Source organism: Tauraco erythrolophus, chromosome 28 (genome assembly GCF_009769465.1).
Source record: "Tauraco erythrolophus isolate bTauEry1 chromosome 28, bTauEry1.pri, whole genome shotgun sequence".
In the NCBI taxonomy this organism is placed as follows: domain Eukaryota; kingdom Metazoa; phylum Chordata; class Aves; order Musophagiformes; family Musophagidae; genus Tauraco; species Tauraco erythrolophus.
The window spans coordinates 4,389,140-4,402,506 of record NC_141492.1 but is presented as its reverse complement, the minus strand read 5'-3'; the positions used below and the strand labels follow the sequence as shown (position 1 = coordinate 4,402,506).

At 59.4% G+C, this 13,367-nt stretch overlaps 2 protein-coding genes across 2 annotated transcripts; both read left to right on the top strand.

Annotated features, from left to right (window-relative positions):
• Nucleotides 1–136: 136 nt before the first annotated feature.
• Nucleotides 137–6,767, top strand: LSM4 (LSM4 homolog, U6 small nuclear RNA and mRNA degradation associated). Its single transcript, XM_086627755.1, has 5 exons — nucleotides 137–169; nucleotides 358–399; nucleotides 504–602; nucleotides 3,036–3,219; nucleotides 6,009–6,767. Exons 1-5 carry the CDS (start codon nucleotides 167–169, stop codon nucleotides 6,095–6,097), a joined length of 417 nt encoding a protein of 138 aa, XP_086483881.1. The 5' UTR covers nucleotides 137–166; the 3' UTR covers nucleotides 6,098–6,767.
• Nucleotides 6,768–12,024: 5,257 nt separating this feature from the next.
• JUND (JunD proto-oncogene, AP-1 transcription factor subunit) lies at nucleotides 12,025–13,069 on the top strand. Its single transcript, XM_086627776.1, has one exon. The coding sequence runs from the start codon at nucleotides 12,086–12,088 to the stop codon at nucleotides 13,055–13,057; it is 972 nt and encodes a 323-aa protein (XP_086483902.1). The 5' UTR covers nucleotides 12,025–12,085; the 3' UTR covers nucleotides 13,058–13,069.
• The last annotated feature ends 298 nt before the right edge of the window (nucleotides 13,070–13,367 follow it).

The window sequence follows — 13,367 nt, the reverse complement described above, 5'->3', positions numbered from 1 at the left end:
GCTGTCGTAAAGGCGCAAACCGGGCGCCGCTTTACGGCCGAGGCCGAGTTCCGCGCTCTGATTGGCTCCGCCGGGGCCGCGCTGCGCGCTGATTGGCCCCGCGCGGGGCCGGGGGCGGTTTGAGCGGCAGCGCCCGGCGCGGTGGCGGCTCCGCGGCGAAGGCACGATGGTGAGTGGCGGCGGGGCCGGCGGAGGGGGCGGCGGGGCCGCGGGCCGGAGCCGTGGGGAGGGCCTGGCTCGCCTCGCCTCGCCGCTCTCCGCCGCCGGGGGCGGCGCGCCCGGTGCCCGCTCGCTGTCGCGGTCGGTGTCTCGGTCCCCGGCGGTGCCTGAGGCCGCTCTCCTCTCTTCTTCTCGCAGCTGCCTCTCTCCCTGCTGAAGACGGCGCAGAACCACCCCATGGTGAGTACCTGCAGCCCGTCACCGGCCTCCGGCTCACGGGTGCCACCGGGGCAGGTCCCAGTACCGGGGCTGGACCGGCGCCCCGTGACTCCCGTCTCTTGCAGTTGGTGGAACTGAAGAACGGTGAGACGTACAACGGGCACCTGGTCAGCTGTGACAACTGGATGAACATCAACCTGCGGGAGGTCATCTGCACGTCCCGGGTAAGGCCGGGCAGCCGGTGTGGGTCACCCCCTGCCCCGTGTGCCCGGGGAGCGTCCCAGGGCTCCGTAGGTCGGAGGCCGTCACTCTTGTGGGTGTGACTTCGGCCTGAAAAGCAAATTTAATACATTTGTTTACAATATCCGTAGCGAAGGGCCACATCGGGGCACGCACGTGAGCAGAGCGGCTTTCCGCCCTGCACGGAAACGGCGTGTGAGCGTTTCCCCTGCCAGAGGGGCCTGGGTGCCAGGCTGGGGGCTGCAGGATGGGGTGCCACGGCGCTGAGCTGGGTTTGCCAAGAACGGTGCCTTCACCTGCCGCGCGCTGTCGGAGAAGTGAGGGCTGCTTCAAACGCTGCGCCAGATTTGATTAATTTTCTTCACTCTCACCCTCTGACCCTCTACATCAAAACGGAGAAGCCTTTTGTTTCCCTGCACCAGGGCTCTGTGCTGTCTGGTACTTTTGCCCTTGGCCAAAGTTGCTCCAGAAGATTTTGATCTGTGTTTTGGGCTTTGGCCTCAGTCAGAAATGTCTGGTCTTGTCCCTGCCAGCCACACACTGTAGCCAGATGGATGTCAGCTGTTGCTGCTCTCTTCCTGCCTCAGAACATCAGAGCTCTGCAGGAGAGACCGGCAGAGATCCTCGTTCTTCCAAAAATCTCTCTGCAAACCCCCAGTACCTGTTGTCTCAGCAACAGGAACGTTTTGAGCGCTGTTGCTGGGACACGGAGACGCGTTTTCACGTCGGTGTGACAGAGTAAATGTCTTGAGCAGAGTTTGAGAGGGACCTTTGGGGCAGAGCAGTGGGGCTTAGAAATTTGTGGGTGCACCTTGGCTTCTGGCGGGACAAACAGAGAGGGACCACTGTCAAATTTAGAGGTAACAGGCAGCAAAGCCTTATCCACACCCACGACTCGGGTGATCTGCCCTTCTCCTTGAGAAGTCGCTTCGTAGGGCTCGGTGTTCTGCTGTGGAAGGGCAGTAACTCATCTTTTACTCCTTTTGCGTGATCTAGAGGGGTCCTGCCACACCGCAGAGCAGCCGGGCTCCTCAGCTGTGCCCCTGCCTGCCTTGAAACACCAAAACGCCACCAAAGCCTGGATGAAAGCAGAGCCGGAGCCTTGTACTGGTGGCACTGGTGGGGACTGGCCACTAGATGGCACGGAGCGGCGGCGGACGGGCAGCCTCGGCCCGGGGGAGGCGGTTGTTTACTCCGGGGAGGCCGGAACGAGGAAGCGAGAGAGCCTGGCTCCATCCCTTCCTGCATCCTGAGCCAAGGAGCAGCCAGGCGGATCCAAGGCAGGGTGGGGTTCGCTGGGCGACTTCTGGAAGAGAGCTGGTCCTCCCTCTGTCTTGTCTTGTGCACGAAGGACTTGCCTGTACAGGCAGAGTTGCCCCAAATAGCTGCTGGGGTGGTGGTGGAGGGAACCAACTGCTTTATCCCAGGAGAGGAGGAACGAGGCGTTCCTGTTTAACTCACTCTTCTGGGATGTTCCAGGCGCCTCATCTGCATGCTGCCACTTGAGGATCGCTGGGCTGGAGCGATCCCATCTGCAGCCAAACCCTGGTGGAGCCACTGCTGAGCTGGGGCGAGGCAGTCCCCGTCCCTCCCAGTTACATCACGGGCAGCCCAGTTGTTGTTCAGCCTCACTCCATTCCTGTTCCCGCAGCCGCCCTCAGTATGCGGGAGCTGGAGCCCTCACAGGTTGTGTCTCAAAGCCCTGAAATTCATTAACCAACTAACGAACAGCGTGTAGAGCTGGCTGCTCTGTCACTGGGCACCTGAAAACTTTCCTTTTTTATATATATTTATAATTTGTGAGCTCCTTGTTCTCCACAGCTGCGGTTACGGTGCTCTGGTGGCACGCACCCCGCAGCCAGCTGGCTCCCGACCTCCCTCTGCTCCATCCACACCCCAGAGGAGAGCAGGAGCGAGGTGACTCCCAGCTGAGGCTGCTGGAGAAGACCTGGCCATGCTGCTGCAGCTGTGTTTTAGTTGCCAGAGTTGCTTGTTTGTAGCCATTGTGTGTAACTTACCACGCTCGCCCCTCTAGTCCTGCTTTCAGTTCCCTCCTTAGAGGAGGAGGGAAGATGCTTGTTTCCTCAGCCTCTTCTTCCTTTGTTTCCTCAGCCTCTTCTTCATTCGTTTCCTCCGAGTGTTAGAGGCAGTTGTGGAACAAAGTGAACAAATTGAAACTGCGGTTGCTGGTGGCTGAGTGCCCTTCCTCACCCCCAGGTCGTAGAGCTACGTGTTTTGGAGGAAAAAAAAAAAACCATAACACACCCTTTTTTTTGCAGCTAGTTACAGATAATGCTTTCAGAAAAGCTTGGCGGAGCTGTCACGCTCTCCAGAAGTGATGGAAATATTCAAATTCCCCAAAAGTAACACCAAAGCACCTGGGTTTGTTCGTAGCCTAACGCGTTGCTCCCCAACAGGATGGAGACAAGTTCTGGAGAATGCCAGAGTGCTACATTCGTGGCAGCACGATTAAATACCTGCGTATCCCCGATGAAATAATTGACATGGTGAAAGAAGAGGTGGTGTCCAAGGGCAGAGGCCGTGGTGGGATGCAACAGCAGAAGCAACAGAAAGGCCGTGGTGTTGGAGGTGCTGGACGAGGTAATGATCGATCCTGCTTGTTTTTCGGTTCGGAGAGGGGTGACCGCGATCCCTGCCTTTAAATTTCACCTCTTGTGCAAGGAAAGGCTCTTGCTTCTCCGTTTTAAACCCAGGGTTGTTTGTCTGGGAGTAGCTGGAGCCGCTCCTGTGCAAGATCTAGCTGAGCCAGTGTGGCGACTCGCTCGTGAGGCAGCCTCTGCCAAAGAAGAGAAAGGATTCGTGCCAGGGATGTGCCTCCCTCCTTACTGGGGTTGGGCAGGAGCTTCAGAGAGTCTGGACTTGACTATTTGTACCCCTCCTGGTTAGCTCGGGAGCGTGGCCCTCCAAAACTGGTGTCTGTCGGCTTAGCAAGTCTGGGAGGGAAACAAATGGCTGTTCTGTTTGAAAATAGACTGGGCTCTGACCAGGGCAGTGATAGAAAAACATCATCTTTTCTCCCATTATAAGGGGGGTTTTGATCTCCTGACTTGTTGATTTATTTAAAAAAAAAAAAATAATCTGAGGGTTTGTGTTCCTCCTGCTCGACATGAATAATTCATGTTTGTGCCGAAAGGGGAGGTTGCCACTTGGGAAGAAATAGGTCACCACAACAACTCTTCCTTCCCTGTCCCACTTACGGGGTTAGGTGATCTCGGAGCGCTTCAGCCTGGAGATACATTTGCTTTTTTCTCCCCAAACTGTCCCACTGGAAGCCCGAGAGCCCTTCCTCTCCTCCCCTGCTCACCCTTCCTGCCCTGTCTCTGCCATTTGCTGTGTGTCACCTCGCTGGGCGCTGGCGTTGTGCTCGGCGCACACCGAGCCGGCGGCAGGAGCATCAAATCCTGGGTGCACCCACTTGCTACGACCAAACCGGGTTTGGCCCGGGAAATCTGGGGTTTGAAAAGGAGCTCTGGGGACTGAGGCCTGCGGTTTGACTGCGCACGGAATCCCAGTAGGATGCTGGGATCTACTGGGACGCAGGAGGTGCAGCGTTCTCAGCTCCCAGAGACTTGTGGAGGAAAAAACTCTGCGATTTCTGCTGCCCATGCTGCCTCCTGGGAGCTCCGAGCCTGCAAAAGTGACCTTTACAAATCTGAAGGCGCCTTTATTTTTCCTCCTTCCCTTTTCGGTGTCCAAAGCTCTTGGCATAACAGCTTTTTTGGATATGGTTGTTTGGACAAACATTTTAGCTGAAATATTTTTCTCTGCTGTGGAAATATCCACCTTGTGGAGAGCAGAGCTGAGCTCTGTTTGAGGTGGAGCTCCCTGCTGTTTTGATGTTCAGCTTAAATTCGCTGATGGAATATTTTAAAGGGAAGCTTTGGCATTTGCTAATTAGCTAAAAGGTTTGGCTCTCATTACCGAGACATGAAGGGAGGAGGAGGAAAAAAAAAAAAGGCAGGACAATTTTGCGGAGAGGCCAGCAGGCAGAAGTAAAGCTATAATCGTGCACACAGTTGAAAGGATTATTGTTTCTGACACTGGTAATCCTTCGTCTCTTACTCCTTGGCTTGCCAAATTCAGAGGGACGGCTGTCTTTGTTCGGCTTCGCTGGGAGCAGCCGGAGCATCCCAAGGAGTGCAGGGTTAGGAGCGATTTTTTTATTATTATTTTTTTTTGCCTCTGGTTTAGGCACGTCTCCTTGATGAAGCAGCCAGAGGAGAGGGCTCTGGAGAAGCTCTCCTGCCCAGACTGGATCTCCTTTGGGCTCTGCCTTTTGTGGCTGCCAGGGTAGATGCACAGTCTTACACGCCGAGATAAAAATTACTGCCTGGGATTGCTTTCTGGGTTTGGGGTGAATCTGAGCAGCGAGGGAAGGACGAGGGTGGGCTCAGCAGCTCCTGCTCAAAGACAGTCACAGTTTTGGATACCAGGAGGCAGCCCCCTGGTTCCTGCTGCCTCTGTGGCAGCGTGCTGTCCCAGTGCCCACTCTGGAGCACTGGGTCGCTCTGTCCAGCAGCAAGGTGGTGACAGAGCAATATATTTTTTTTCTGTTTGGTAGCTGAGCAGTCCTCAAACTGAGTCACCCTCTTCGCTGCTTTTGGTTTGCCCTTACGGCTTTCAGGGGACAGGACATAACCTGCTCATTCCACTGGATTTAAAATGTAGCATGTCTTCCTTGGTTCCATTTTTTCAGAAGTTGACTTCCATTTCTGAGGACAGCCCAGCGAGCCAGAGGGCACGTTAACACACCGGGGACGTATCGCTGAACTCGCTGGCGAGGGAGGATGAGTGTGTGTGTCCTGTGAATACGGGGTCTGGAACTGGCAAAGGAGAAATCTGAAAGTCCTGTCTCTGCAAAGACTAGAAAAATGTCTCTGCAAAGACTAGAAAAATGTCTCTGCAAAGACTAGAAAAATGTCTCTGCAAAGACTAGAAAAATGTCTCTGCAAAGACTAGAAAATAGGCTTGTGTTTGGTTAAAACATAAATAACTGAAAAGCTCTGAGCAGTTGGGAGACATTACTGCCATATACAGTGATGCTCTTCATAGAATCCTGGAATGGTTTGGGTCAGAAGGGACCTCAAAGATCATCCAGTTCCAGCCTCCCTGCCATGGGACACCCTCCACTACACCAGGTTGCCCAAAGCCTCATCCAACCTGGCCTTGAACACTGCCAGGGATGGGGCAGCCACAGCTTCTCTGGGCAACCTGTTCCAGTGCCTCACCACTGTCGTTGTCAAGAATTTCTTCTTTAGATCTCATTGAAATCTCCCCTCTTTCAATTTAAAGCCATTGCCCTGTGTGTTATCACTACACACCCTCGTAAAAAGTCCCTTACATCCATGTTCTTTCTTTCTGCCCTGCAGGTGTGTTCGGTGGCCGTGGTCGAGGAATACCGGGCAGTGGAAGAGGCCAGCAGGAAAAAAAGCCAGGCAGGCAATCGGCGAAGCAGTGAGAGGCCGTCTGCACCCTGGCCGGGACAGCACCGCGATGCCGTTTGGTTTTTATCACCTCAGGATTGCCATGTGTTCGAAAGTGTTTACCCTTCCACTCTTCCGTCAGTTGATCCGTGCCCGAATCATGTATTTTGGGAGCCCCTCGCAATTTAATCCGGTAAAGCGGAGTTACTGACTCCTTGTAGTCAGCGAGTCATTGGAAATATTTAAAAAAAAAAAAAATCATTCATGATTAAGGACCTGAGTTCTGCCTTCTCCTGAGAGTGGAAGCACCATTTAGTTTTTCAGGGTCACCAGGTTTAATTTAAAAGATTAACCATGTACATGGTGTAAGAACGAAGGCAAACACTTCTGGATTGTTTGGATTGATTTTTTTTTTTATATATACTTGAAACTTGGGAGACTTGTTGCATTTGTAATAGATGCGAGTGTTTCGATTTAAAAACACTGAACTCGAGGATATCGTATCTTTACGTGAGTAGTCTTAAGGGTTTGGGGTTTTTAAAAACAACAAACTTTTAAGCTTTTGCTTCTCTTCTCCTTCTGGCCGGTCAGTTCTATCTCTCCTGTGGCTTAAGGGAGAACTTGGGATGAACATCCCATTGGCCTTCGAGGCTCGCTTCTGAGAGAGCTTTGTGATAAACGAGCGTTTCCCAATTAGCGTTTCCCAATTTAGGTTTCCCAAATTACTAATTTGACTTCAGATTCGAAGTTTCGTTTAAAGGAAAGGGTTTTCTGTGTTTTCTCGCGGAAGTCTGCTGTGCCCCTTACTCTTCGTGTTTTGTTGGCTTTTCCTTTTTTTTTCTGAAAAGCAACCGAGCTGTTGAGTTGATTTATTTCCCCTCCACACTTGGAAAACTTTTTCCCTTGTGCCTGTGACACAAAGTCCTGAACTCTGACGATATTTCTCAAGCTTATTTCTTCTGGTACGTAGTGACTGACTTCACTATAAGTACTTGACATTTCCTTTTCTAGTCACTGATTATCTTTCCATGGGGACAGAGACCAGCGTGTCCCTCCTGTGAATTCCCAGGTCGGGTTGCTCCAGTCTTCCATCCCGTGGGGTGCAGGGTCCCACGAGGAAAAAGCACCCGCAAAATATCCTGGCTGATCGGAATAGAATGTCTGCATGGGGGCACGGCCGGGAGAAAGAGGCTCTGGCCATGGCTCAACCCCCTGAGTGGACAAAATGGTTTAATTTTAGGGGAAAAGCTGATATTGTGAATTGTTCTGAACAGGTTTTTTTGTTTGGTTTGGGTTTTTTTTACACCTGATTCCCACATTGAAGCCTACTCTCTGCCATCGCCACTGTATTGAGGAAACGAGTAAAGAACATGCTTTTATATACACTTATTTTTTTAATGTTTATAGAACCTGCGCGCAGTGGTGAGTAGGAATAAATCGCCAGCCTGTACAAAACGAGTCCCGCTCTCTGTCCGCGCCGGCCCCGAGCCCTGCCTGACCCCGTGCGCTCCCGCAGCGGCTTCCCTGACCCCTTCCTCGAGCCGTGGTCTAAGGAATAAATCCCAAGCAGACGGGCTAAACCTTTGGTTTCTAACGGCAGCTGCGTGTTCTCCACGAGGCGTTAACCGGCAGCACCGGCACTCGATCCCCATCTTGGCTTCTGCCAAGGAGCCGATTCCGGGCGATGGGAACGGGGCACACGTGTCCTCCCTCCTGGAAACTCGGCGCAAACCCCCGTGTGGCATTTTAACAAAGCCCAGGCCCAGCCTTGTGTCAGACTTTCCCTTCCCAACCCACTCCCTCCCTTTCGAGTCCCTCCAGCCACAGAAACTCCACGTGTTACAGCCGCCCTGGTGAAAAAGGAAACGACTGCAGCGCTGGCTGGATTTAAGGTCTGCTCTGGCCAGATAAATCCTTGCTGCAACAGCAGGACCTTTGGCTTTGGATCAGGATGGAGTCGTCCGAGTACGCCTTATCTCCTGGCGAAGCTCTGGGATCAGGCGTTGGAGCTCGTTAAGTTCTGCTTGTGTTTAATTACAGCCATGGGCTTTAGCAGCCTTCCCCACTTGCCTCCCCCCTTCTTTTTTTCCACCTCTGTAGGAATATTTTTTTTTTTTCATTCCCAAGGGCAACTGGCCCCACGCAGCAGCAGGTTGGGTGGAAGGTGGCACCATGTAAGAGGAGCATCGAGTTTGGGCATCCGTGCGATGCTCGTCTGCGGCTTTGGGCCTTTCTGCCCCAAAAATGGGTGTCTGGGGCTGGTGGGTGCTCTGACCCCGTCCTACGGCAGCGCAGGGATGGTGCAGGGAGGTGAACCACGGCCGAGGGGGGAAAAAAAAACACCGCCACAACCAGGGAGGAGCGAGATAAAAGCAACAACCGGAGAGGAGGAAAAAGGTCTGAGCCTCGCTGCCGGCGTGGGTGGGTGCGCGCAGCCTGGCAGGGCGGACGCGTCCCGGCCGGAAAGACGGGCTGGATGGAGGGGGACGCAGCAAAGGCCACCGTGGAAACCCTCCCCGGGATGTTTTCGTGGCGGCTGAGACGGTGGCAGCTCCGGCGGCCACGAGGCCGCGTCTCCGGTGCCGGTGCTGCGGCACGGCGCTGCCGGCCGCCCCGCCGTGACTCATACCGGCTGTGCCGCGCCGGGGAGGCAGCACAGGAATAGTTACACACCCGCCGCCTGCGACGCGGAGGGAGTGGCTGCCGAAATATTTCAGGGCTGCGCTAAGCAACTAAAAATACACGTCAAACCCTCCTCCTCCTCCTTTTTCCTTTTAAAATGTGTTTTCTTTCTTTCTTTATAATTTTTTTTTTTTTTTAAATTCTTGTTTTTCATTGTTGGAGGCCCCTCCGGGCTTCCTCCGGGACCTGAGGCAGGCGCTGGTGGCCGGTGACTTCTTGTTTTCCCAGCTTGGTTCCTCTCTCCCTCCCTGCGGCGGTGACTAAGAGGCGGCTTCCCCTGTGTGCCCGGTGCCCGCGGTGCAAATCCCACTCTCCTGCTTGTTCCTTTTTCAGAGGGCGTCTCGGTGTGCCGGGAGAGCAGGGAGATGCAGGTCCATCCATGGTAGCTCGTGGGCATCTTGGCATCTTGCATTGGGTCCAGCCTGTGTCCTCGGTCAGAGCCGTGCGTGGCGAGCGGTGGCGTGGCACCTGGTCACGGCTGTTGGCCAGAGCGGGATCAGGCACCATCAGTGCCACGGAGCCGGTTGCGCACAGGGAACGGTCCTGTTAGGGGTGGGGAAATGGGAAGAGCAGGAACCATGTGGGGACCCGCTGTGCTCGGAGGCGTGAGGATGCTCCGGTGAACGTGGCCCCACTGGAGGCTCGTTGTGCCTCGCCAAGGTCCGGCGGCAGCGTGGGTTTATCCAAAATCCTCGCCGTCTGCTCCGGGGTAAATATAGCCCGGCTGGCAGGTGGCGAAGCGCAGGGTGACTCAGTGGGTGCTCGCGGGGCCGAGCCGGGCTCCGACGCCTCTGGGAACAGCAGCTTCAAGCCCCCAGCCGAGGTGACGATGGCACTGCCACCAGCCCCATGGATGGGGACCGCCCCGCTTGCGCTCCCCACGGCTTTGCCCTCCCGGGAGGCGGAAGGGGCCACTGAATCATGACCCTCATTAAACCCTCATTAGGAAAATGAAGCTGCCGGCTTGCCACGGGCATCGGGCTGCCACGGGCAAGACAACCTGCGGTGTCTCCGGTCTGGGAACAAGGGACACACGGGACGAGCACCAGTGGCGATGGGGTGGGATGCAGCAGGACGAGCCCCGGGGTGCTGCGACCCTCGGAGAGGGACGCTGGGGGGTGGTGGGGTTTTGCTGGCGGGTGCCGGTGGCCGGGCCCAGCCGGAGCGCGGCTCGTGGCTCACATCCCTGGCCGCCGGCCAGCCGCTCTTCTCAGGGAGGCCCCGGGGCCGGTTCGTTCCTCCCTGCAACCGATTAAAGCACCTACAGCCAAAGCTGGTTCTCGTTTCGTGCCGCTGCTGCCGGATCGCAAGGGGGGGGTGTGGGGGTGCAGGCAGAAGCACGGACGTGGGTGCCCGCGGGGCGTACACCGGTGCCCATGGGTGCAACCCCAGCCGGGGGGTCCCTTGTGAGGTGCCAGGGTGGGGGGAGCTGCCCCCCGCCCCGCTTCCCTGTCTGCCCCCCCCCATCCTTGTCCCTCGCCAGTCGGGTTTCGTCAGGACGGAAAGTCTGAACCTGCTGGTCCGGCCGCCGGCCGCGCCCCTAATGACGGGTTTGCAGCGGAAACGCGACGGCGGCTTCACCTGGGAGCTCCGAGGTGCCAGCCCAGCCCGCCGAGCCCCTGGGGGCACCGGCACCGGCGCCTGCCACAGCAGGGTCGGGAGGACTGCGGGCACGGGGCTCAGTCACACTCGGGTTTATTTGGGGTTTAATTAACTGCAGCTGTTGGAGGGATGGTCCCCGTCGGTCCCAGCCCCCTCGTGCCTCAGTTTCCCCAGTGCCAACACTGCGTGTCCCGGCCCTGGCGGCTGCTCCAGCCCTGGGCTGGATGTCACCGGTGTCCCCTGCAGCCCCCCTGCAGCCAGGGCTGAGCCGTGCCATGCCGTGCCCCGTGTCGTGCCATCCCCGTGGCTCCTCACTGCTCTTGCCCACACCGGCAGGGCAGAGGGCACAAGGCCGGTGCAGCACCGGCACGACCATCACCTCCAGCCTGGCACCACCAGCTCAGGGTCCCACTGGGCACCCCGCACGCCCAGGGCTGACACCACTGATTTATCGCCCTCATTAGCGCAGGCCTGGGACCATCTGGCTGCCATTAGCGGCGGCTCAGCGTCACGCCGGCACCGGCGTCCCCGCGGTGCTGCCGCGCGCCGCGTGCCCTGGGCCAGCGGCACCGGGATCCCTCGGCCTGTGCCGCGGGGGCCGCATCCTGCCGGTGGCGGGGGGGTTATCGTCGGCCATCGCCGCTGCCTCCCCCCGCGCACGGCGGCTCCACGCGGGGACAGTGACGTCAACCGCTGACGCCGATCCACCCCCTCAGCCGCCCGCGGGCTCGGCCGGCCGTGACGTGCGCGACCGCCGCCGCTGCCGCCACCGCCGCTTAACTCCTTCTCCACTGCCAGTGGAATGGGGGTCTGGGGGGGGCAGGCCCGGTTGACCACCATGCCATGGCACTGGGCTTGGCCACGACTCCACGGTGAACCGCGGTTGGCCGCCCACCATGCGGCGTTCGGTGCGCACTGGTGCTCGCTGGGAAAACCCCACTGGTCCGGTGCCACCGGGACACACCGGTGGCAAACACCGGGGCTGAGGGGACGTGGGGACAAGGGAGGTGCCGGGGGCACGCATGCCATGGCGGTCCCGTCCCACCGGGCAGGCAGGTCCCGGTGTGCCTGGGCACCATCCAGCCCCGTCACCAGTGCCGCCGCCGGCCCGGCCAGCCCCGGTTCGGTTCGGTTTCACGGCCTGGCCGGCCCCGGAATGCCCCGCCGAGGCCCCGCGGCCCGGCCCGGTGTTTGTTTATTTATTTATTTATCGCGCCCTTTTATAGACGCCGGTACCCGGTACCCGGTGCCCGCCCCGCCCCTCCCATTGTGCCCATCAGCCCCGGCGGGGCGCGCGGCGCGGGGCCACGTGACCGCCCCTCCCCCTCCCCCCCCCCCCGCCCCTGACGTCAGCCCAGGGGCCCTCGCGCTGTTGTCCCGTTTACCCGCCGGTCGCCCCGGAGACGGCGGAGCCAGGAGTGGGCGGGGCGCCGCCTCCCCGGGGCGGAGGCTCCTCCCCTTATGCAAACGAAGGGCGGGCGAGGACGTCATCTGCAGCCAATAGGCGCTCGGCGCGGTGACGTCACCGCGGCGGCGCCGCGTATTTAGAGCGGCGCGGGGGCCGCGGCGGCGGCAGAGCCGTGTGTGCGCGCGCGCGGGAGCGGGGCTGCGGCCGGTGCTACCGGCGTGTCCCCCCGCCCTCCCTTCCCCCCCTCCCGGCGCAGCGCTTCGCCCCGTTCCTTCCTTCCTCCCTCCCCCCGCCCCGGCCCCGTTCCCCCGCAGCCGGGCGGGGGAGGAGGATGGAAACACCCTTCTACCATGATGATGTGTTGAGCGGCCTCGGCAGCGGCTTCGCCCCGTCCTCCGGCAGCAGCGGGCTCCTCCTGCCCTTCCCCGGCGGCAGCATGATGAAGAAGGACGCGCTCGGGATGGCGTTACCGGAGCAGGTGGCGGCGGCGTTGAAAGCACCGGGTGCGGCGGCGAGCGGCGAGGCGGCGGGGTTGCTGGGCTCGGCCGAGCTGGGGCTGCTGAAGCTGGCGTCCCCCGAGCTGGAGCGGCTCATCATCCAGTCCAACGGGCTGGTGACCACCACGCCGACCAGCGGGCAGTTCCTCTACCCCAAAGCGGCCGCCTCCGAGGAGCAGGAGTTCGCCGAGGGTTTCGTGAAAGCGCTGGAGGACTTGCACAAGCAGAACCAGTTGGGCGGCGGCGCGGCGGGGAGCGGCGGCGGAGGAGGAGGAGGTGGCGGCGGCGGTGGTGGTGGAGGAGGAGGAGGAAGCGGCAGCGGCGCGGGCGAGTTGCCCGCCGCCGGCCTGGCCCCGGAGCCGCCGGTGTACGCCAACCTCAGCAGCTACCCGGCGGTGAGCTACGCCGCCGACCCCGGCCCCTTCGCGGCGCCGCCTCCGCGGCTTCCCCCGCCGCCGCCGCCACCGCCGTTAAAGGACGAACCTCAGATCGTCCCGGAGGTGCCGAGTTTCGGGGAGAGCCCACCGCTCTCCCCCATCGACATGGACACGCAGGAGCGGATCAAGGCGGAACGAAAGCGGCTGAGGAACCGCATCGCCGCCTCCAAGTGCCGCAAGAGGAAGCTGGAACGCATCTCCCGCCTGGAGGAGAAGGTGAAGAGCCTCAAGAGCCAGAACACGGAGCTGGCCTCCACCGCCAGCCTGCTCCGCGAGCAGGTCGCCCAGCTCAAGCAGAAGGTCCTCAGCCACGTCAACAGCGGCTGCCAGCTCCTGCCGCAGCACCAGCACCAGGTGCCGGCGTACTGACCCGCGGCGCACCGACGGGGCGTCCCCCCTTCTGCCCCGGGCACGGACTCAGGGGGCCCGAGCACGGACTGAGGGGCCCCGCGGGACTGCGGATGGGAGGGGGAGGGTGTTGGTGGGGTGCGGGGGGGGCTGTGGGGGCCGCCCTCCCGCCCCGCAAACGGACTGAGGGGGAGCCCGGGCCGCCCCCCGACGGGACCTCGCGGGCACCCGCGCCCGAGACATTCCAGTCAGGCCCCAGTAAAACCCCCGCGACACGGACACCCGCGTCTCGCTGTCTGCTGCGCCGGGGGAGGAACGGGAGACGGGGCGG

Excerpts from the sequence above, each read along its gene's own strand:
- JUND (XM_086627776.1), top strand. The coding sequence starts at position 12,086 with ATGGAAACACCCTTCTACCATGATGATGTGTTGAGCGGCCTCGGCAGC.
- LSM4 (XM_086627755.1), top strand. Across the intron at positions 603-3,035 it reads AGGTCATCTGCACGTCCCGG|GATGGAGACAAGTTCTGGAG; the intron begins GTAAGGCCGGGC and ends GCTCCCCAACAG. Across the intron at positions 3,220-6,008 it reads TGTTGGAGGTGCTGGACGAG|GTGTGTTCGGTGGCCGTGGT; the intron begins GTAATGATCGAT and ends TCTGCCCTGCAG.